We start from the raw sequence: 25,179 nt of genomic DNA, 5'->3' as shown, positions 1-25,179 counted from the left end.
GGATGTTTGTGTTTTGTAAATTTTTATGGTCATGTCTTTTTATTTTGTAAATCTAAGTGATTTTATGGGTTTGGGTGCTAAGAAAATGCAAGAAAAGAAAAGTAAATTTTTAATTTTTAATTTTCTGGGCAAACTTAGCTGGGGAAGAAACTAAAGAACACATGGTTTTGAGTTCTTCATGTTCTTCCAAAAAAAAAGAAAAAAAATTAATTTAACTAATTTCTTTTCTTTTTTTTTTTAAATAATTAGGTTAGAAATTTTTATATTATTTTTATCTGACATGACTTTTTTTTAAAATGAAATTATTGATGTGATATTTTTAAAAATATAAATAATATTTTTAATATTATTTTAATAAACATGTCAGTATTTACTGTTGGACCGTTTGCCACGTAGGATAATTATGTTAAATGAGTAACGGCAGAGATCAAAACGGGAAGCGTTTTTTAAAATAGGAACTAAAAGCGGTAAAAAAAAAATAATTAGGGATTAAAATGAAAATCGCCTGAAAATATAGGAATTAAAATGTGTTTTTTGCATAAATTCTTCTAGTTCTACTAACTTAATTGACTTAGTAATTGCAGAGATAATCATAATATATATATTTTTTCATATTTGGCATTTGTGGTTGTAACAAAACCATTAGAGATTAAAAGTTATAAAAGCATATAACATTAGTTATTTGATACATACCCATCCTCATAATGCCATCCTGACAAACTAGCCGCTTCACGTAAAGCTGCCCTCCACCTCTGCACCTTCTCTTTGTCATTCTTGAACTTGTTTTTTTGTTTTGCCGGTGCTACTTTAAAACTACCTTTTTGATGACGTACTTCAGATGGATTCACTTTGTAAAAAACAGGTAGAACCAATTGTCCATTTTGCTTGCAGTTAAGAATCTCAACAAGTTCATCCAAGCACCAAGTCGAAAATGCATAATTTTGAGAGAATATGATTATTGAAATCCTTGACGATCTAATAGTTTTGAGAAGTTCCCCTGAAATTTCTTCTCCTCTTTGGAGATCATTATCAATGAAGGTCTTGATACCTTTGTCACACAAATCATGATACAAATGGCCAGTAAAACCATTGCGAGTATCTTCACCTCTAAAACTCAAGAAAACATCATAATCCCACTGGCGAGTGGAAGAAGAAAAGGAGTCTCCTTGATTGATCGGGAAAGCCATTAGAATCTACAAGCAGAAGATTGAGAAGAAGAAAGATGTGATGAAATGAGAATTACAAGAGATGAGGAGTAAAGCTTCAAGTTTTTTGACAGAGCGATATTTGAATGGAAACGAAGGCCTTGAAAGTAGAGAAGTCCCACTTCCGCGAAGTTTCCTTGGTGCAAACTTTTGAACGGAGGCTCTTTCATTTGTCAAAAAGTGAGTGAGAAAACAATGATTAAAATTACTTTATTGACAACGCGGAATTGACTAAATCATTGTGTTTACTCACGCATACATTCGCACCGATCAACAAATTAACCCAAAAAAAAAAAAAAAAAAAAGGAAAACATAACATACATTCTCTCACAAACAAATGAAAGAAAAAGAAGATGGGAAAGGAAAAGTAAAAAGTAGAAATAAAGACAAGGAATCACGTGGGGAGGGTAGACTTTTCAATTTTTAAGTTGAAATGAAACTTCTTGGAAGGTGCCTTACTTACAAATACCATTCCAGGCATATTTATTTACAAAAGTGCCATTTTTTTTTTCCTTGTATCACCAATCGGTGTGGACTGTGGACTGTGGACTGGTGGAATATAATATGTAAGGACAAATGTATGATGTGTGCAATTAACCAATTTTTACTTTTTTTTTTAACCATATCCACTATTAGAATTTTTGTTTATTTTATTATCAATTTAAATTTTAGCTCAATAGTAATAAGTAATAATATTTTTATTATATATTTATATAACTGTATATTGCACTAATTTTAAAATAGTAAACCGATATTTACGTATGAAAATATTCCGATCCTGTTATTAAAACCAACATCAACAAGTAGCGAACATAGAGACGGAGCTATACATTGATTGCTCCTCAATTTTTTTTATTTTTATAAATTAGTATTTGACTTCTCTATCTAAAATTAAGTTTATTATCTAAACTTAATAGCCTTCTGTGCTTAAGTTTCTTCTTTGTCTAAACTTCTATTTCTTATCCTACAATACTTATACATTAACACATTATACAGTTAAAGTGCTAGGTTATTCTTTTTGTAAACTAGAAACTTGTGCTTTTACAAGTTTTTGGTGGAGGGTAAGGTTGTGAGTTCAAGACCTATTTGGTGCATGCTTACCAATAATAATAATAAAAATGTTTCTCCTCATTGATTGATTGCACCTATAGGGTGCTCGCTAAGGCAAGTAGATCTGGCCACCCATTAGCAGCCTCTTGTATAATATAATGGAGAATGCATTTATGGGGTTCTTTGATAACCCAATATATAGACTGGTCTTGGTGATCAATTGGATCAAATGTGCACAAAACCAAGTTAAAACTAGTAAAACCCAATGGGATTTAAGCAAACCATGTGACCTAGCTGGAATGTGAATTATGTAAAATTACACTAATAGATCCACCTCAATGACTTTTTTACTGCTTAATGTATGATAATATGGTAATTTAAATAAGAGAAAACCTAAAGAAATTTTTTTTAAAAAAAAATGCATTTTTCTTTCACTTCTTTGCCGATACATATTACTGTACCCATCACTTTTCACTGTTTCAATTCCCCAAACCTAGGGCTATGCATCAATTTTCTCTGTTCTGAACATCACTTTTCAGTTTCACATAGCAAGAGGTATGAATATATCAATATAAGTTATATAGTTTATTGCTTAAACCTTCTTTTTCTTATTTTGTTTATATTTTTTATGCTTTATTTGTTTATTTCTTTTAGTTTAAGCCTTTAACATTTTATTTTCTCTTATTTTGTTTACTTAGTTTGAGATTTGCCTTTTTTTTCTTTGTTTAATATACATAATTTTTAAACATGTAACAAGATTTTATTTAGCAAAGACTTAGTTGCAATCTTATGACATTCGTTTATTTTGCTTATGAATTTTATAGAATTTCTAATGCTATTGCTTGTGAAACCTTGATTTTGAATTATAATGGCAAGTTTAATTTAGACATATGCCTACTTTTTTTTTTTTTAATTTACATATTCGCGTTATAATTTCTCAAACTTACTTCTATTAGTTTATATATATTTAATTTTAAAAAATTTATTTTATCATGCGATTTGACAGATGAGCCAATGGCTTATAAACCGGGTCGGGTCAATATCCAGTCTAAGTTTAATAATTATTGTCTTACCATAAATGGTGATTCACATTTTTTATATATAATTTTTTTTTAGTAAATAGTAATACTTATTAGAAAATACGAAAATAGTAGTACTAGTGTTTTAAACCGGGTTTATAATATTAAGTACAACCACAAATGGGATAAACATCTTTTTTTTTTTTTTTAGTAAACGGTAATACTTATTTGAACACACACGAAAATAGTAATACTAATATTTATTATTTAAAACCGGGTTTATAATACATTACATAACAAAAGTATAACTATAAAAAAGCCAAACATTTGTAGTTGTAGATTGAAATTATAAACAGCGGACACTAGACATACATAACTAATGTGGGATAAACATTCCTATTTTTTTTATAGAAGAAATTGATAATTCACTTGGGGGAGAAGAAATTAATGAAATAAATGTGAGTGAACTTATTTCTATATTAATTGAGGGTAATTTGAAATTTTGAACACATCTTAAATAAGTGATAATAAAATGATTATTTTTAGAAAAATCTCAAGAAAGATTAAGACTGACAATTTTGGTGGAGCGTCAGAGACTCAGTCTCAGAGGGTGTATTATTTGTGGGCTCCCATGTCCCATCAAATTTCTCACGCGTTAAAAGTTCTGTCTATTCTGTGAAGATTGTTTAGTAATTCTATCATGATACGAATTTTCCTCTATTCCAACCTCCAAGCCATTTTCATTTTCAGCACTGTCCACATGGACTCGTGTACAACCGTCAATTAACTCAATGACTGAGAACTTTCTTTGTTTCTTCCATCTAGATATTTTTTTTCCAATTTGTTTACTTCCTTCTCTCATCTTTCTTTAGATACTAGGAAGAGAAAAAACTACATAATTTGATTTTCTTTATATCAAGCTTCAATGGCTAAGGAGTTCATAAACTTGAATTCTTGGATTGAGGTTGCCCCAGCTCCTATTATTACTTATTAGCCCCAGTTCATAATAGGATCATTTCATGAACATTCTATTTGCAGTGTCTCTTTTGCTTTTATTAAAATGATGGGTCTTAGACACTATATTTCAATTTCATCTTAATATTTTAATTGTGTCAATTTAGTCTCTAATTTTTCAATGATATGTCAATTTAATCTCTGCTATTATATATTAGATGTATCTTAGATGAAAATAAAGAGTAAAGCTCCAAGTTTTTTGACAGAGCGATATTTGAATGGAAATGAAAGCCTTGAAAGTAGAAAAGTCCCACTTCCACGAAGATTCCATGGTGCGAACTTTTGAACAGGGGCTCTTAGGGCCTGTTTGGGTAAGGAATTTTCGTCACTCAATTTCCGTCACTCAATTTCCATCACTCATCACTCATAACTCATAACTCATAACTCATCACTCATCACTCATCACTCATCACTCATTTTTTCACACTCATTTGGCAACATCACTTTTATTTTCATCACTCAATTTTTTCACACTATTCATGGGTCCCACACCTGTCAGCCAGTACAGTAGTTTTTTTTTTTTTTTTTTTTTTTTTTTTATTAATACCCAACTCACCGAAGCTTAAAAAAAAAAAAAAAAAAAAAAAAAGAACAACGCCAACCCAGAAAAGAAAAAAAAAAGGAAAAGAAAAAAAAAAAAAAAAAAAAGAAGAAGAAAGAACAACGCCAACCCAGAAAAGGAAAAAAAAAGGAAAAGAAAAAAAAAAAAAAAAAAAAAAAGAACAACGCCAACCCAAAAAAAAAAAAAAAAAAAAAAAAAAAAAAAAAAAAAACAGAACGGCCAACCCAGGAAAAGAAAAAGAAAAAGAAAAAAAAAAAAAACAGCCAACGCCAACCCAGAAAAAAAAAAAAAAAAAAAAAAAGTCAAAAGGTGGTCAAAAGTTGCGGCTGTGGGTCCCTCATGTGTGTTTATTTACGGAAATGCCATTGAGTTATGAGTTATGGAAACTGAAAACAGCCTTTTGTTGTTTTCAGTTTCCATAACTCATAACTCAAAAATCAGAGAATTGAGTGATGGAAACAGAGTTATGGAAACAGAGTTATCGTTTGGCCAAACAACCTTTTTACTATGGGTCCCACCATTTTTGAGTTATGAGTTATGCAAACAGAGAATTGAGTTATCAAAAAACTCAATCCAAACGGCCCCTTAATTTCTCAAAAAGTGAGTGAGAAAACAATGAATAAAATGACTTTTTTGACAACACGGAATTGACTAAATCATTGTGTTTACTCACACATACATTCTCTCCATTCAACAAAAACCAAAAAAAAGGAAAACATACCATACATTATCTCACACACAAATGAAAGAAAAAGAAGATGGAATGTCAAAGAATTCGGAAAGGAAAAGTAAAAAGTAGAAATAAAGACAAGGAATCACCTGGGGAGGGTAGGCTTTTCAATTTCTAAGTTTAAATGAAACTTCCTGGAAGGTGTGTTACTTACAATTACCGTTCCATGGGCCAAAATGGCAGTATACTCTTGTGTGGTAAAATATTTAACAATATATCATATTTAGTAATATTTAGCCATTTATACTTTTTCGAAACTTGATTTTGTTGTGGAATTCGAGTTCCAAAAACTCAAGTTCTTTGAGAAGATAACATTAAAATTTACCGTGCTATTTTTTATGAAACTCAAGTTACCCAATAAACTCAAGTTTTACAAACTCAAGTTTTTTTTTTAAAAATACTAAATTCCTAATTATTTTGCAAATAGTGATAGATCCCCATATATATATATATATATATATATATATATATAATATTTTGCCAAATAGTAATACTTGGCCATTTTGGCCCCATTCCATGCATATTTATTTACAAAAATGCCTTTATTTTTTTCCTTGTATTGCCGATCAGTGTGGACTGTGGACTGGAGGAATACAATATATAAGGACAAATGCATGATGCATGCAATTAACCAATTTTTACATTTTTAAAAAAAAAAAAACATATCCTCCAATTTAGTTCGTTAGAATTTTTGTTTATTCTATTAGAGCATTATTATTGGTGATGCTAAAAAGCTATATTGCTATTTTTAGCACTATCAAAATCAAAATTGGGGCTCCATTATTGGTGGAGCCGAAGCCCTTGTATTACCAATCAGTGTGGACTGTGGATTGTGGTGGAATACAATACATAAGGACAAATGCATAATGCGTGCAATTAACCGATTTTTACATTTAAAAAAAAAAAACCCATATCCTCCAATTTAGTTCGTTAGAATTTTTGTTTATTCTATTAGAGCATTATTATTGGTGGTACTAAAAAGCTATATAGCCTTTTAGCACCACCAATTACAGAACTGGGGCTCGATTAGTGGAGCCAAAGCCAAAATTTTTGGCTTCTCAAGTATAGTGCACAACCAAAGATGGCTGTGCACAGTAGCTCAAAAATAAAAATATATATGTATATATATATTGTGGGGTCCAATAATTTATGGGTCCGGCCCACACGCTTATGGGAAGCCCACCGGTCTTAAACTGAAGGAGGCCAGGGCCCAAGCTCGAAACTAGGAAACATAAAAATAGCCCGAAGACATAGCCGAGGACGGTTTCGTCCTCGACAGGTCCAAAACCTTATGGATAGAAATGGAATACGAGTAAGTTGGAAAGATCAGAAAATATCCTGGGGAAGTTGTCTTTAATACCCTTCCCTGACATGACACTGCCCCTAGCAGAGTCGGGATCTTAGGCTTTATGGATCATCTCCAGCAATCTTTGGGATTAGACTGATGGGACAGATATCTGTCCTAGAAAGATCGACCCTACACGTGGACGAAGGACAACAAACGTAGGCTAGTATAAAAGAGAATGTTATGTGACCAAAGAGGGGGCTCCCATCTAGCTTCTGGAGAAAGACTTGATGAAAGAGAATGCCTGGATAATATATGCCGGACACCACATAAAAACCCTCCGACGGGTAACCGGGGACAACACCATTGTTCCTCGGACATGATCCGAGGAGCCAAATCCTCTTAGATATAAGATCGAAGGGCCTGAATATCCAGCCCAAAGCTCTTCCTCATATTGGTTCATCTATAGTTCGGTCCGAAAAGTCACCCTGTGACCCAACGCTGGCCTTTCAAGCCCACTCTCTACAAATATTATTGTGAGGGACTTTCCGCGTGCGAGCCCAACATCGATGTTGGGCCGTTAAAGATTTTGTGTCCTTACAATTGGCGCCGTCTGTGGGAAAGCCTTGCGCGTTGGCGCAGGAGGTGTTTGAGTCAACTCTCTAGCTAGCTGAGGTTTGTGGGATTCCCTCCATCTCCGGCGACATGCAGTCGTTGCTTCGACCCGAATTTTTGCTAGGGGCTACGCCCTGCAGTGTCAACAGCGCGGGCAGCTCTAGGGGCTTCCGGCTTCAGGCCAAATCCCCCCCCGCCATGGTCTAGGGGCTGATCTCCAACAAGTTTTGGACAGAACCAAGGCCTTGCATGGTCCTCGGACCTAAGCCTATGGGGAAACCAACTACTTAAAAAGAAGCATACAAGTTTTGAACAGAACCAAGGCCTTGCATGGTCCCCGGACCCAAGCCTCTGGGGAAACCAACTACTTAAAAAGAAGCATACAAGTTTTGGACAGAACCAAGGCCTTGCATGGTCCCCGGACCCAAGCCTCTGGGGAAACCAACTACTTAAAAAGAAGCATACAAGTTTTGGACAGAACCAAGGCCTTGCATGGTCCTCGGACCCAAGCCTCTGGGGAAACCAACTACTTAAAAAGAAGCATACAAGTTTTGGACAGAACCAAGGCCTTGCATGGTCCCCGGACCCAAGCCTCTGGGGAAACCAACTACTTAAAAAGAAGCATACAAGTTTTGGACAGAACCAAGGCCTTGCATGGTCCTCGGACCCAAGCCTCTGGGGAAACCAACTACTTAAAAAGAAGCATACAAGTTTTGGACAGAACCAAGGCCTTGCATGGTCCCCGGACCCAAGCCTCTGGGGAAACCAACTACTTAAAAAGAAGCATACAAGTTTTGGACAGAACCAAGGCCTTGCATGGTCCCCGGACCCAAGCCTCTGGGGAAACCAACTACTTAAAAAGAAGCATACAAGTTTTGGACAGAACCAAGGCCTTGCATGGTCTTCGGACCCAAGCCTCTGGGGAAACCAACTACTTAAAAAGAAGCATACAAGTAATGGACAGAACCAAGGCCTTGCATGGTCTTCGGACCCAAGTCTCTGGGGAAACCAACTACTTAAAAAGAAGCATACAAGTAATGGACAGAACCAAGGCCTTGCATGGTCCTCGGACCCAAGCCTATGGGGAAACCAAGTACAAAAAAGAGATCTTACAAGTAATGGACAGAACCAAGGCCTTGCATGGTCCTCGGACCCAAGCCTATGGGGAAACCAAGTACAAAAAAGAGATCTTACAAGTAATGGACAGAACCAAGGCCTTACATGGTCCTCGGACCCAAGCCTATGGGGAAACCAAGTACAAAAAAGAGATCTTACAAGTAATGGACAGAACCAAGGCCTTGCATGGTCCTCGGACCCAAGCCTATGGGGAAACCAAGTACAAAAAAGAGATCTTACAAGTAATGGACAGAACCAAGGCCTTGCATGGTCCTCGGACCCAAGCCTTTGGGGAAACCAAGTACAAAAAAGAGATCTTACAAGTAATGGACAGAACCAAGGCCTTGCATGGTCCTCGGACCCAAGCCTATGGGGAAACCAAGTACAAAAAAGAGATCTTACAAGTAATGGACAGAACCAAGGCCTTGCATGGTCCTCGGACCCAAGCCTATGGGGAAACCAAGTACAAAAAAGAGATTTTACAAGTAATGGACAGAACCAAGGCCTTGCATGGTCCTCGGACTCAAGCCTATGGGGAAACAAAGTACACAAAAGCGCCATCGGAGTTCCCTAACTCCCAGTCGATTGCTCGGATGGAATATTTATAAATCACCAGCCTTGGACGATATTCACGCGCTTATCACGGAATACCCAACTGATATCCCGGTTAGTTTCTTAAGTTTGATTTATTACAAGTTATGGATATAATGCCTGATAGTGCTGACAGATGAGAGTTGATTAGATTATGCTTCAAAGTAGCTTTATCACAAATATTTTCAAAGCAACACATACATAGAGCACATTCGTTCACGAAGTTGTGTGGCCCATTAGATCAACGCTTAAAACATGTAAATCAATTTCCATTTTCATTATGATGAAGAAATAGTACAGTGTACAAACGAAAAGCTGGAATCAGCCTACGTCAAAGCTTACTACATAAGCAAGAAAAAGAAAAATACAAGAAAGCTGGAGAAAGCCGAGGAGGTATGTCGGAGGAAAGGTTGGCTACAGCTCCGAGATCTTATTCTTCCCCCGCACCCTTACCTGCCCATAACTCAGGCAGCCAAAGAGACCCAACTTGAACCTGACACCGTTGAAGAAAAGGTGTAGGGAGTTGGAGGTGGTGGGGCTTTCTCTAAACATACGCCTACCGCAAAGCAGAGGCGCTGATGGAGGAAAATCCTTCTTCTGCCGCACCAAAACTCTGGCATGGACAGAACCTGCTTCGGATTTTGACTAAAAGAGGGGAAGATTCCTTTCCCCCTCGGTGGAGATGGAGTACTCTCCTGAACTTGTGCTTCCTGTGCCCATACCTTACTGTTATAAGCCTCATGAAGACACGGCGTTTCTGCGGCGGAGGAAGTTCTTTCTTCCCAACCCTCGCTTTCAACATGTTATGCCAAGAAAGGAGAACTCCGGGTATGGGAAGCGTGATGTGAGAGGAAACTAAGGGGATGGGTGTATATATAAAGCAACCCTCTCTCCCTCCTATTTATTTGAAAAGACAAGATAGTGGCAGTCAACTCACGCGGCGTCCCAAGGAGCACTACAGACAAAGTGGTCTTGGCTTAACTTCCAACGTCAACTGCAGCCAAGAGACTCAAAGAGCCTCGTAAAGGCGCGCCTCGATCTTAGGGGCGTCAGAGAAGTACTGCATGGCCAGAGGTTGCAGAAATATCTCTTAATCCGCGGGTTCATTGAATTCGCGACCCAGGCCCGCTTTGCGTGAAGGCCCAGGGACACCCTGTTTGGCACCTCGGGAAATGCTCAATGAAAGGGAAAATCTGAACTCAAAGTCTTGGACAGAACCTAAGGCTTGCATGATCCTCGGACCCAGGCTAAAAGGGAAAACCAAGTACTAATGCAGACATTGGTCTAGGACAGAACCTAAGGCTTGCATGGTCCTCGGACTCAGGCTAAAAGGGAAAACCAAGTACTAGTGCAGACATTGGTCTCGGACAGAACCTAAGGCTTGCATGGTCCTCGGACTCAAGCTAAAAGGGAAAACCAAGTACTAATGCAGACATTGGTCTTGGACAGAACCTAAGGCTTGCATGGTCCTCGGACCCAAGCTAAAAGGGAAAACCCAGTACTGATAAAAACCCAAGTCTCGGACTCAAGCCTAAGGGGAAAAATCAAGTACATAAGATAAAACGCATAAGTCCTGAACAAAACCCAGGTTTTGCAAAGTCCTCGGACTCAGACTGCTTGGGAAATCAACTGCCCGAATGAAGAAACTTCTCGGCTTAAATACTGGAAAAGGTTAAGGCTCGCGTATCATGGAGATGGCAGAACGACCTAATGATCGCCGACCTAAGGAGGCCATTCATCCGGTGGGTAACGTGTCCTCGGATAACTACTTCTTACACCTTATCGAGCATTTAATGCCCATCACGGCTAATTTTAAGATAAGTCTCACTCCTCACTGGTCGGATTGTTATGTTGAATAATAATTTTGTTAAAGTTATCGTGGCATCTTTTTAGGAACGATTACTTTGGCCTTAGTTATTATTGATTCAAATGCTATACTATTATGCCGAGCAGCGCTTTCACATTTGTTAAAATATATAAACAAGACATACGAAATAGAGTAACAATCACTTTTATTAATATGAAAAATTGTTACAACATACAAGGAAGGGCTTAAACAAGCCTATACAAAAAATGAACTGCTAAAACAGTAACAACATCCGTAACACAAATAAGTAAACCATCAAGTGTCTTCTGAACTCGCCTTCAAAGTCTCTCTGAAATCTATGCCTCAGTACTGTTCATATCAGGAGAAGACCCTTATACAAAAATAATGAAGGATAAGGAAGAAGAATTGGAACACATGGAAGCACTTCAGCAAGCTCTTGTTGCTGAAGAATGCAAGGGAAAAAGAAGATGGAGGACATGAGCGGGAAGGAGGAGAAGAAGAGGGAAGCAATGAAAAGAAAGTAAAAGGAGCAAAAGAGGGAGAAGGGGAGCCATATTAGGTATGCTCATGAGAGAGCAGATGGAGATGACAAGGGAGGTTTTCGACTCAGTCACACCAGAGATGGGGTGTGACGAGTCCCTGCTTCGGATTTTGGCTAAAAGAACGGGGAGGCAAATCTTAAGCCTCCGCCATCCTTGCCCTGACCGAGCCATCTCAAGTTTTGTCAGGACATGGCGTTTATAGGAGAGGAAGAATTTGTTCATGGTGGATTACTATGAGAGAAGTATTATTGAATAGGGCGTAACCGGATGGAGGAAGTGGATTCTGAGAAGAACGTGAGGGATTCAGATATGAGAGAGTCACCCTCTGTCTTCTCTCTTTATATAGGGGACGAAGAAGAGGGTATGTAACGCACTCAGATCCCCAGGGAAATCCAGAGTATAACGCGCCGCTTCGTTCTCCTATACCATCAGTAACCGTTATATCTAGGAGGCCTCGTAAATGGGAAGACATTAAAGACACGCTGCAGATAACCACGCGGCATAACGGCAACGTGCGCAAATCCAGGAAAAGCGGCTTGTAGACCGGTGCGTTCCTTGGGGAGGGGAAGAGTCGCCAGTGTTGATCAAGATCCGAAGAAAGTGAACGGCAATAAGGGCTTGACATCATCAAAATCCACCTGTCCTACCATGATGTTGGACAGCAGGATTTTGAGGGGCTAATGTGGGGTCCAATAATTTATGGGTCCGGCCCACACGCTTATGGGAAGCCCACCGGTCTTAAACTGAAGGAGGCCAGGGCCCAAGCTCGAAACTAGGAAACATAAAAATAGCCCGAAGACATAGCCGAGGACGGTTTCGTCCTCGGCAGGTCCAAAACCTCATGGATAGAAATGGAATACGAGTAAGTTGGAAAGATCAGAAAATATCCTGGGGAAGTTGTCTTTAATACCCTTCCCTGACATGACACTGCCCCTAGTAGAGCCGGGATCTTAGGCTTTATGGATCATCTCCAGCAATCTTTGGGATTAGACTGATGGGACAGATATCTGTCCTAGAAAGATCGACCCTACACGTGGACGAAGGACAACAAACGTAGGCTAGTATAAAAGAGAATGTTATGTGACCAAAGAGGGGGCTCCCATCTAGCTTCTGGAGAAAGACTTGATGAAAGAGAATGCCTGGATAATATATGCCGGACACCACATAAAAACCCTCCGACGGGTAACCGGGGACAACACCATCGTTCCTCGGACATGATCCGAGGAGCCAAATCCTCTTAGATATAAGATCGAAGGGCCTGAATATCCAGCCCAAAGCTCTTCCTCATATTGGTTCATCTATAGTTCGGTCCGAAAAGTCACCCTGTGACCCAACGCTGGCCTTTCAAGCCCACTCTCTACAAATATTATTGTGAGGGACTTTCCGCGTGCGAGCCCAACATCGATGTTGGGCCGTTAAAGATTTTGTGTCCTTACATATATATATATATATATATTTTATGTTGTGTTCACACTCTATTCAAAATATTTTAATATATATTTTTTCTTTTTTTCTTTCTCCTCCTTTCCCATTTATGTTGTTGCTCCTCTCTCCTCACTTTCCACAGCCATTTGCTCTTCGTCTCTTCCAACAAACCTCACTGTTCTTGCCGATCTCGCATGCCCAGCCACCATTCTCACATGCCTAGCCGCCGTTCTTGCTTGCCTGGCCGTTGTTCTTGTTGCCCACCCCTTCCGCCGACCCATCTCACCTCTAATATTTAGGGAAAATTTTGAGAGTTTTTGAGATTTTAGATTGGATTTTTTTTTTTTTTTGTTGCTAATTTGAGGTTTTTTGTGTTGAATTCAATTGGTTTTTGAGAAATGTGATGGATTTTGAGTTTTCAAAATTGATCTTTGCTGTAATTTGTATTAACTATGTGGTTGGGTTGTGAATGTTTGCTAATGGACTCACCTGTCTTTATTGTTGCATGCATAAACTGAAAGAAATTAAGGAAAAAAAAAAAAAGATGTGAACTGCAAACTTGGAAGTTGCAATGAGGAAACAAATGAAAGGAAAATGAGCTAAAGAAGAAGAAAAAGGTGGGAGAAGTAATTGCCTTTAATATTGAAAAAAAAAAAAATAATTGCCTTAAATTTACAACTAATTGCCTTTAATATTGAAAATAATAATAATAATAATAATAAAGACATGACCATCTCCACAACCATTCAATTAAAAATTGCAATTACCATCCTAGAAGGACATCCAAGTGGTGGTAGCAATGGCAATGGCAGTGGCGGTTGTGGTGGTGGTAGTGGTTGTGATGTTGTTTATTGTAGTGGATATATTATTTTATTGTATTGTTTATATTATTTTATTGTGTTGAAAGTTAAAATAAAATCACTTATGTTGGGTGTTTTATAAAGTGAAAATGTAAAATAAATAAAATAATTTTTTGTGATGTCAAATAACTAAATTTTTGGCACCACCAATATGGATGCTCTTATCAATTTATATTTTATCTCATTAGTAATAAGTAATAATATTCTATTATATATTTATATAATTATATATTACGGTAATCTTGAAACGGTAAACCGACATCTACCGGTACTAAAATAATATTTCATTCTTGTTACTAAAATCAACATCAACAAGCAGCAAACACAGAGACAAAGCTAAACATTGATTACCCTACAATTTTTTTTTTTTTTTTTTTAAATATTAGTATTTGAACTTCTCTTTCTAAACTTGAGTTTCTTATCTAAACTTAAAAGCCTTTTGTGCACAAGTTTCTTCTTTGTCTAAACTTCTCTTTCTTATCCTACAATACTTATACATTAACACATTATATAGTTAAAGTGCAAGATTATTCTTTTTGTCAACTAGCACCTTGTGCTTTTACAAGTTCTAGGTGGAGGGTAAGGTTGTAAGTTCAAGACCTATTTGGTGCATGTTTACCAATCAAAAAAAAAAAAAAAAACTTCTCTCCTTCTTGACTAATTGCACCTACAAGGTGCTTGAGGCAAGCAAATCTGGCCACCCATTAGCAGCCTCTTTTATAGTATAATGGAGAATGCATTTATGGTGTTCTTTGATGACTTGGTACATAGACTGGTCTAGGTGATCAATTAGATCGAATGTGCATAAGATCAGGTCAAAACTAGTCAAACCTAACAGGATTTAAGTAAACCATGTGACCTAGCTGGGTTTGTGAATTGTGTAAAATTACACTAATAGGTCCACCTCAATGACTTTTTTATAGAATTTTATAGAATTTCTAATGTTATTGCTTGTGAAACCTTGATTTTGAATAATAATGGCAAGTTTAATTTAAACATATGCCTACTTTTTTTAATTTATATATTCATGTTATGATTTCTCAAACCTACTTTTATTACTTTATATATATATATATATATATATTTAATTTTTAAAAAAATTATTTGATCATTAGATTCAACAAATGAGCCAGTGGCTCATAGCCCAGGTCAATGTCTAGTATGAGTTTAATAACTATTGCCTTACCATAAATGGTGATTCATATATATTTTTTTTATAAAAGAAATTGGTAATTCACTTGGGTGAGAAGAAATTAATGAAATAAATGTAAGTGAATTTATTTCTATATTAATTGGGGGGTAATTTAAACACATCTTAAATAAGTGATAATAAAATGATTATTTTTACAAAAATCCCCAGAAAGATTAAGGAGGTGTTTGGTACATGTGTTTGAAAACATATGTGGAAATACGTGTGGGTGAAAAGTTGTATGAAAATGTATGTAATGTTGTTTAAAAACTAAAAATGTGCCTATCAAAAAAAAACTAAAAATGTATGTTTGAGTGAGTGTACCAAACACCTTCTAAAATTGACAATTTTGGTGAGGGTCAGAGAGTGTAGATTATCTGTGGGCTCCCATGTCCATCAAATTTCTCACCCATTAAAAGTTTTGTCTATTCTGTGCAGATTGAATAGTAATTCTATCATGATACGAATTTTCCCATGTTCCAAGCCATTTTCATTTTCTGCATTGTCCACATGGACTCGTGTACAACCACAATTAACTCCATGACTGAGAACTTTCTTTGTGTCTTCCTTCTAGATTTTTTTTTTCCAATTTGTTTACTTCCTTCTCTTCCTATATTAATATCTGCCTCCACTTTCACACTCATCACAGTCAATTTCTTATCCTCTGCATTATACAAAGCCTCCCCTATATATAGAACAATTCTAAGGAAAATCCCATCTCTCTCATCTTTCTTTAGATACTTGGAAGAGAAAAAATCATCAACATAATTTGATTTTCTATATATCAAGCTTCAATGGCTAAGGAGTTCATAAACTTGAATTCTTGGACTGAGGTTGACCCAGCTCCTATTATTAGCTGCAGTTCATAATAAGATCATTTCATGAACATTCTATTTTGTAGTGTACCTTTTGCTTTTATTAAAATAATGGGTAAACTATGTATTTAGTCTTTATCCTATAAATCATATTTCAATTCAATTCCTAACATTTCAATTGGGTTAATTTGGTTTCTAACCTTTCAGTGTCGTGTCAATTTAGTCTATATTGTTATATCTTAAATGAAAATTGATGATATGACAAATGACCAAAATAAAATTTTTGTGTATTGTCACATCAACAAAATCTAATTTTTTATTTTGATCATTAGATGAGTCATCAATTTTCATCCTAAAAATAATGGTAAGGACTAAATTAACACAACACTGAAAGATAGGGACCAAATTGACACAATTAAAAAGTTATGGACATAATTGAAATATAGTGTGTAAGATAGTGACCAAATATGTAATTTACCCTAAAATGATTTACGGCTTTTTTTTGAGGTAAATTTGTGCAAAAAGTGAAGATTCAAGCAGGTTTTGCCATTTTGATTAATTGAGCCGGTATAAGTTTTTTTTTTTTTTTTTTTTTTTTTTTTTTTTTTTTTTTAAATTGAATAAGAGATTTTGGTTTAAATTCAATTTACAAAAAAAAAAAAAAAAAAATTGATATCTTAATTTAATGATAAATAAAATTATCATAAACTGAATACCTAAGTTTAAATCTTATTATATCAATTAGAAAAACACCTATAGAGGGGCAAGTCACCTAAGTTTGGATTACTATGCATATGGGACAAAGTTTGGTTCCAAACTAGTTTGAAACTATATTTCCAACCCATTACATGATGAATAATATAATTATTCATGTTTATTATTTAAAAAAAAAACCACATGACTCATTACAAAAAGTATGATTTCTTTAGTTGTCATATAGTAGGTTGGAGCAAGATAACTCAAAATTAGTTTGAAACTAAACTTTTTCCATAAATAAATGTTAGGAATTTGGGCTCAGATCTTCAAAATTTAAAAATGTATTTGATACTAAAGCTAAAATCATTTTGGCAGAAGTAATTGAGCTTCTAAATTCATATGGACAATCATTCTCCTAACATTCTCATGTGACAAAATATTGGTACAAAGCGGATCTTAATTTCTAATCCTACTTCTTGGCAAAAGCTACAAAAACATTCAACAGATGTTGATAAACTTATTGTACTTATTGATAAATTCAACGGATTTTAGTTTTGTCAACTTCAATTCCAATTTTCCAATTCTTCCCATGCTCTATCAATAACTTGGTTAAGATTAGGAGTGGCAAAATTGGACATAACCTGCGAACCTATCACGACACGACATGAAATTAGTTAGTTATGAGTTGAGGTTTAATAAGCTAGTGTCATATTCAGGTTGACATGACTAACCTGTTTAATAAATGGGTTGAGTTAGTGTCTATCACATAGAACTTGTTTGACCTGTCTGACCCATTTAATTAAATAACATTTTATCAATATACCCTTTAAACCCTAAATATATAAACCTATTAATTGTTGTGGTTTATTTTATTTGACATATTATGATTGATTATCTGTGATATTGAGATGTGCTTTAGTTTTGAATGATTATTTATGATATTGAGATGTGCTTTAGTTTTAAATGATTATTTGTGATGCAACTATTCGTTAGTTCTAAATTTTATATTAAAAATATTTATTTATTTAGTTTTTCATAATTCATATAAATCTGGTTAATAATAATTTTTTTTTTGTTTTGATAAAATTTGATAAACATGTCAACACAACTGACTTGTTTAATAAATGGGTTGTGTTAGGGTTGGGGAATCTTGACCCGTTTAATAAACATGTCAAGTTAGTGTTGACCCATATAGTCGGATACTTATAAGTCGAAATGACACGAACCCAACACACGAATATAAATTGCCACCCCTAATTAAGATATAATTTTATACCAGGAAAAAAACTATTAGATAAAAGTCCTTATTTCTTATGCTTTTAAAAGTGTATTCAAAATTACAATTTAGATTTGTCACCAATAATTGTAATTTTATTTTTTCCGTCAATTCTTCCATTTATCCCATGTGGAATTGTAATAGGTTTTCTTTTCAGCTTCTTCTATCTTGGATTACTAATTGAGTAATTGTAATAGGTTTTGGTGCTCCTTAACCTAACAAGATACCACTAGTGACTATCTAATCTTAGGTAGAAATAGTCTAATACTACCCATGCTTTCACTTCGGTGAGAAGAAATTAATGAAATAAACATGTTTCTATTTAACAAAAATCTAGAGCAACAGACATCACAATTGTTTGAGGTGGTAAGTAATTAGTGGTAGATAATAAAGTAGTGTTAATGATGGGACCATATGAAAATCAATAATAATCTATCAACTCAAAAATTACTTTGTGCTGAGGTCTCTTGGTGAAGTGACTTTTACAAGCTTTGTTGGTGAAATGGAGAGAATACATGCATAATAGATACGAATTGAAGGCATAAAATGGGAAACGACACTTTGAAAATGTCCTAATTGTTCAAGAAAACAGGGAATAATTGTGATAGGATTATGAGCTATTGCACCATACAATAGTTTTTAAGAGATTAAAATTTTAAAAAGTTTACTTTTAATCTCAACCATTAAATTAGAAATTTTGTAATCATTTAACTTTTTATCTTTTTTTAAAGTTTGAATAAAATTTTCTATCATTTCGGTTAAAGAAAATTAATTATACCATTTTTTAAAAAGTAATTTAAACTCGTCTTATATAAAAAGTGATTAATGAAGTGATAATTACTTTTACAAATATCTCCAATTCAAGTTCCCAAACAACTCAAGAAAGATTAGAGCAATCACATCAGATAGTGTATAATCTTACAAAATAAAAAAAGTAATCAATTTTATACATTTTAAGCAAAAAAAATACTCATATCAGTGAGTGTAAAATTGTGCATAAATACACAAGTGCTACAATAACTGTGTATATATACATAATTACTGTAGCTTGTGCATTTAATATTTTAGTATTTTTTGGTAGTATTGGGGATGTGAGAGAGAGGAGTAGTGAGTGAGGAAATAATAAAAAATTTTAAAAGAATAAATATTTTATTAAATAAATGTGTAGAATAAATAAATTGATATGAGTATTTTATAAAAATAAGTATGTAAAAAAAAAATTGTAGTTTTTTTTTAATGAAAATTATACTTTTTTTTTTTTTTTTTTTTTTTTTTTTTGACAATTTTACAATTTTGGTGTGGCTGTCTTATTCGTTTATTTGTGGGCTCCCATGTCCCATCAAATTTCTCACACGTTTAACGTTTTTGTCTTTTCTATGGCAATTGCGGTCGCTTATTCTATCATCATACGAACTTTCCTCTGTTCCAAGCCATTATCAATATTGTCCACATGTACCATCTATTAACTATGACTCAGAGCTTTCTTTGTTTCTTCCTTCTAGATATTCTTTTCCATTTTTGTTTTGCACTTTCCTCCTCTTCCGATATTAATAAGTGCCTCCACGTTCATATTCATCACAGTCAATTTGTTGTGCTCTGCGTTATACAAAGCCTCCTACTCCTAGAACGATTCTAAGGAAATCCCATCTCTCTCATCTTTCTTTAGATACAAGGAAGAGAAAAAAATCATCTACAGAAATCTACCCACAGAATTTGTTTCTCTTTATACCAAGCTTCAATGGCTAAGGAGATCATAAACTTGAATTCTTGGACTGAGGTAGCCCCAGCTCCTATTATGTACCCTCGGAAGAAGCCTTCCAATTCACCAAGGCTTGAGCCTATTGCTGAAGAGGGTGCTGAGGAATACGATGATGATTCATAATCTGGGTTGTTTTCTTTCCATCTTCTTCTGTCTTGGATTCTTGAAGAGCTGCTTGTTTTAGAATTTTGCTACCGGAGTTCAGATTTATATAAAATGTTATGTTGAGCTGAATTGTTTAAAAATCGAAGAAGTAGAGGAACCATTTTAATGTTTTCAGACTATAGGTGGCTCTGATCCGGAGCCCTTAGCTGTTGTAATAGGGTCATTTCATGAACATATTACTGTAAAGAACAATTTGCATCAGAACAAAGCTTTCAATTTACAAATTAGTTTCTTTTGATGTAAATTTTAACAAAGCTTTCAATTTGCAAATTAGTTTCTTTTGATGTAAATTTTATCTCCCTCTACGGAAAATGGAGTTCTAATTTGTTTTAGACTACTGGACAGTATTTGTGATGCATTAGATTACAAAGAATCATCTTTATTACTTTGCCCAAGAATTTAGAGCTAATAAAAATGTTAAAATTTTCAGCCCACTTTTAATAGTGAGGTCAGAAACTCCATCCAACTCATGAAGACCATCACAGCTACAAATTATTAACCCAAAATTTTGGGATCATTTAAATTACTTTCGGCTCATGTAGCATATTCTTAATTGGTCACATGGATTTTTCAACTCTTGAATTACTTTAATGGCATATCATTTTTTTTTTTATTGATGTTATTTTTGGTTTTCTTCTGCCTTTTTCATTCCTTCAACTTGAATTTACTTTTCATTGGTGCATTAATCACATTCTTCTAAATATGCTACATTCAACTCATAATTAGTGAAAAAAAATTACTAAAACCTTTTAGCAAAAATGCAATTCAAGGGTGTAATTCTGTTTGCAATGTCCCTTTTGCTTGTATTAAAATGATTTGCAGCATTTTATTGTAAATTTGTGTAACAAGATTCAAATGGCATACCTATGTTGGGTTTTGATTAACTCAACCAATATTGAATAAGGGATTTTGGTTTCAATTCGATCTACACCAAAAATTAGTTGATGTCTTGCTTAGTTGATAAAAAACAATTATTATGAAGTGGATACTTAGGCTTAAATCCTATTATATCAATTAAAAAAAGATACCTATAAACTGTAGATGTATGTAAGGCCGAAGCCAATGGCTGCGAGGGAGGGGGGTAATTGCCTCTCAACCTCCCCTAAAAGCTCCTTTATTATTGGAAAAATTTAGTTTGCCCCCTATAATTTCTTGACATGTCTCGCACAAGTAACATCGTCCACATAATACAGCTTCTACTTGCAACTGTTGCTACACAAGTTGATTGTGAGTTTGCATAGAAGGGGAAGTTTGTGTGGAATTTTAATAGAGCAGAATTATTAATGTTGGAAATAAATTCCCCCAAAGAGATAAGTATAACATTTAAAAACTGGTAAAGTCTCTAATGATTGTATAAGAGATCTGAGGTTCAATCCCCGCCTACACCAAAAACTAATTGATGTCTGATGATAACTTAAGATTACTTTAAAAAAAAAAAAAAAAACTACTTGTGTCTTATTTTCTCATGATACGAAACCCCTAATGTCTTCATTTCCTACATTAATTTTTTAGATTAAATTTGGCTTCAAACATATTTGAAACCTAAGGCTACAACATACCTTAATAAGGACATGATGAGGACACATGTTAGTTTATTAGAGCATGTTTGGAGCCAAACTTTGTTCTAATCTTTTTCCCTCAATCTGACTCTTTCACAATTTCAAACACTGGATTTTAGCTATAAACTCTAAATTTTTAGCAATGAATATTGTTAAAAATAAGGCAGAAAACACATTTTAGTCCCTACATTTTCAGGTTATTCCTATTTTAGTCCCTACATTTTATTTTTACCACTTTTAGTCCCTATCCTAAAAAACGCTTCTTGTTTTGGTCTCTACTGTTACATCAAAAACAGAGAAAGCTAACGTGGCAAACGGCAATAAATAATATTAAATTAATATCCACGTGGCCTAAATTAATAATAAAAAATGTTTTTTGACATTAAAAAATGTCACGTTAGCATCTAAATTAAAAAAATTAATTTATTAATTTTAACTAATTAAAAACAGAATTAAAAACTAAAAATCATATGAATTAAGATCTAAGTGTGTCTTGAACAATAACACAAATCCAGATCCAAGAACACAAACCCAGAAATTAAAAAAAAAAAAAAATCTTTTTTGTCAACAAGAACACTAAATTGGCAAATCATTACCAACATCAGGATCCATTTGAGTTTCCTCTTTTCTTTTTTCTTTTTTTTCTTTTCTCAACGTTGGCATTTCCTTTCCTTCTCTTCTTGTTGCTGCTTTAAGATCCGTTCATCAAGAGCTTGTTCAGTGAAGCTTCTAGGATTCTTAAGAACTTCAAATCACTGTTTGACCTGGTCAACAGATGCCCGTTCTACCTGCATAGACATACCCAATGTCCTTTGATATTTCTTTTTATTTGTTAGAAATACTGAATGATTGTATATTGTATTTCACAGTAAAATAATACACATGCAGGGGCGGAGCCACATAGTGGCTTGGGGGGGCCCCGGCCCTTGCAATTTTTTTTTTTTTTTTTTTTTTTTTTTTTTTTTTTTTCCATTAGAGTAGGTAGAAAAAAAAATTGGGCCCTCCTAATATTGGACAGCCGGCCCCCCCATGGCCCATTCTCAACTATTCTCCCAAGCCCAGCTCAAATATTCTCCCAAGCCCGGCTTTAGTTTTAGGCCTTATCACCTTATGTACTCTAAATAAAACAAGCTGGCCCGCTCAAGTCCAAACACAAAAAACAAAACTACTTTCTCTTCATCTCAAAAAATCCATCCACTGACTCACGGAATCCCTTTCTTTACTTCTTATTCTTTTGTTTTGTCTTCTTTGATACACTTTCATTTCCACTGGTACCGTTGCCTACCTACCAACCCCCAAAACTCCAGTCCTCTATACTCACAATTCGGAAAAAAAAAAAAAAAAAAAAAAAAAAAAAAAAAATGACCGATTTTTTCTTTCTTCATCAGCTTTAGTTTTGGAACTTGGTGACTGGTGAATTTTCTTCTCTTTCTTAAGCATTAGATATTCATCTCTTTTTAGTGTCTTTTTTTTTTTTTCCTCAACTATCTACACCTAAATATTCACATGCTCTTTATATTTTCATAGATTTTTAGAGAAATACATGATTAAAGGCATGGGGAGATTGTTTGTGATGAGTCTTGAAGGGAAGATATAAAGTTGGAGGCAGTCAGGTAGAGGCAGTAGGCATTGCCACACGGGTGACCCATCTTTGCACTTTGTGAAGACAAAGTTTCTAAGGTAAAATTGTTTTGATTTATTACCTATTTTTGATTAGTTAGATATCATATGGCTGTGGATGTGGCTGTGGGTGTTGTTAAATTGTTTGGTTTATGTTGTGTACCAATACTTGTGTGTTTAATTTTTGTTTTTGTTTGAAAGCTTATTATTAATTAAAGTCGTATTAAAAATGGATTGTATGTTTAAATTATAGTGAAAATTTTGTTTTTTCTTGAGTATGAATAACTTCCATATAACTAAGTAAAAATTTCTAATTAAAATTTTATTTTTTAAACTTTTTTTCAGGTTAATTTTTGAGTCATATTCTTAAACCTAAAAGAATTATGAGCAAACGAAAAACAATTGATGCATTCTTTAAGAAAAAGGATGTTAGCAATTCAAAAATTAGGACACCTGTGGCTGTAAAAACAAATGTTGATACTTCAATGCCTGATGAACACCCTGACCCCTCCAAATGTTCAAGAATTCAATCTGAAGAGATAGATCGTGATTCAGGATCACATAAACAAATATGTGAATTCCCTATCAACAAACAAGATGAAATCCAACGAGCTTATCTCAAAGAAGGTCCATATCAACCTAAAAATATAGACTATCCATACAACGATGATACTCATCATCATCGATTTCAACCTTCATGGTTCGAATCGGCCCCTCCATGTAAAAATTCTTGGCTACGCCCCTGTACACATGAATGCCTTTATATAGGAGGCATATGAGTATAGTACAAGTAAGAGTGTAGTATAAGAATGTGTGCTATAAAAATAATCTAGTTGGGCCTAATACTATACACATTAACACCATTGATATGATCCAAGTAATTTGCAGGATCCTTCACTACACACACACACACAAACTGAACAGTAATATCCAGGTGCCACTACGGGAGTAACAACAAGCTGCATTTTTCCCAACCGAGATTCAAGGTCCACTCTATAATTCCTATCTTTCAAAGGCTTCCTCCTCTACACTGGACATTTGGATTTAGACTGTGACTCTTCCTCTCGTCTTTCACACTCTCGAGCTTGCTCCTGTTTTTCCTTTCTACTTTTGGATTGACAAATTGTTTTTTGAAATTGAAACATTCATTCATTCAATTAAAAAAAGATTTTTTTTTTTTTTTTTAATTTCTAGGTTTGTGTTCTTGGATCTGGATTTGTGTTTTTGTTGTTTTTGTTCAAGACACTTAGATCTCAATTCCTATGATTTTTAGTTTTTAATTCTATTTTTAATTTTTTTAATTAGTTAAAATTAATAAATTAATTTTTTAATTTAGATGCTGATGTGGCATTTTTTAATGCCAAAAAACATTTTTTATTATTAATTTAGGCCACGTGGACATTAATTTAGTATTATTTATTCATGCCGTTTGCCACGTTAGCTTTTTCCATTTCTGATGTAATGGTAATGACTAAAACGGGAAGCGTTTTTTAGGATAGGGACTAAAAGAGGTAAAAATAAAATGTATGAACTAAAATGGGAATAGCCTGAAAATGTAGGGACTAAAATATGTTTTTCGCCTAAAAATAAATAAGATATCAATGGATGAATGATTACTTAGTCTATTGAAAACTATTGATAATAAAGAAATCATAAAATGGTTTTAAAGATATATTTAAAATTACTAGGAATAAATAAGAAAACTCAATAAGGGTAACTTAGTAATTATACTAGGTGTCAAAAGTAAATTGCAATTTACATTTATACTACGTGTCTATTTGGCTAGTTTATTTTTTGCCAACTTATTTTACTTTTTGGCTTATTTTTGTAACTATTAATAGATCTCACTGCGCTTTTTGGTACTATTCATGGGTCCTACTGTACTATTTCAATTAATATTTACCTTTATTTACAGTACTTTCAACAAAAAATTTTCAGTTTCAACGAAATAAGTGAATCTCAAACAGATCCGACATTTTGTATAGCAATTACACTATTATATATATATTTTTTAATTTCTTTAACAAAGATTTTTTAGTTTTATTTTGCTTCCTATCTTGTCTTTTAAGATTTCCCTAAACCCGAGCTGAAATCCTTGCTCCATCACTCGGTGTAGTATGAGACATAGAAACCAAGAATTTTCAGTATTATGAGGGGAAAGAGGGGCAAGTGTCATTAGTTTGGATTACCATAAATAAATGTTAGGAACTATTAATTAAAAAAAAAAAATTCAGTTGGTGGGTTCAAGACTGTTGGGT

General features: G+C 34.3%; 1 protein-coding gene, 1 long non-coding RNA gene and 1 pseudogene across 49 annotated transcripts in view; 1 reads left to right on the top strand and 2 right to left on the bottom strand.

The window, feature by feature from the left end:
• The window catches only part of LOC126691830 (disease resistance protein RUN1-like), a 58,689-nt gene extending 57,298 nt beyond the window's left edge, over positions 1 to 1,391 (bottom strand). For 30 of the 48 annotated variants that reach the window (XM_050387041.1, XM_050387056.1, XM_050387055.1 and 27 more), the window contains exon 1: positions 694 to 1,386. In XM_050387041.1, the coding sequence (XP_050242998.1) occupies positions 694 to 1,187 (494 nt within the window). In that variant the 5' untranslated portion in view covers positions 1,188 to 1,386. Of the gene's footprint in view, positions 1 to 693 lie in introns of all 48 variants that reach the window. The other 18 variants (XM_050387032.1, XM_050387037.1, XM_050387030.1 and 15 more) reach the window with 8 other exon arrangements.
• Positions 1,392 to 4,181: 2,790 nt separating this feature from the next.
• LOC126691835 (uncharacterized) lies at positions 4,182 to 20,074 on the top strand. The gene is made up of 2 exons (XR_007644846.1): positions 4,182 to 4,238; positions 19,596 to 20,074. It is a non-coding gene; the product is annotated as an uncharacterized LOC126691835 (long non-coding RNA).
• Positions 20,075 to 21,877: 1,803 nt separating this feature from the next.
• Positions 21,878 to 24,066, bottom strand: LOC126690813 (uncharacterized; annotated as a pseudogene).
• Between the last annotated feature and the right edge of the window lie 1,113 nt (positions 24,067 to 25,179).

This window comes from Quercus robur, chromosome 7, assembly GCF_932294415.1.
Source record: "Quercus robur chromosome 7, dhQueRobu3.1, whole genome shotgun sequence".
Taxonomy (NCBI): Eukaryota; Viridiplantae; Streptophyta; class Magnoliopsida; order Fagales; family Fagaceae; genus Quercus; species Quercus robur.
Note: the sequence above shows the minus strand (reverse complement) of the source record. Positions and strands in the feature narration are given on the sequence as shown.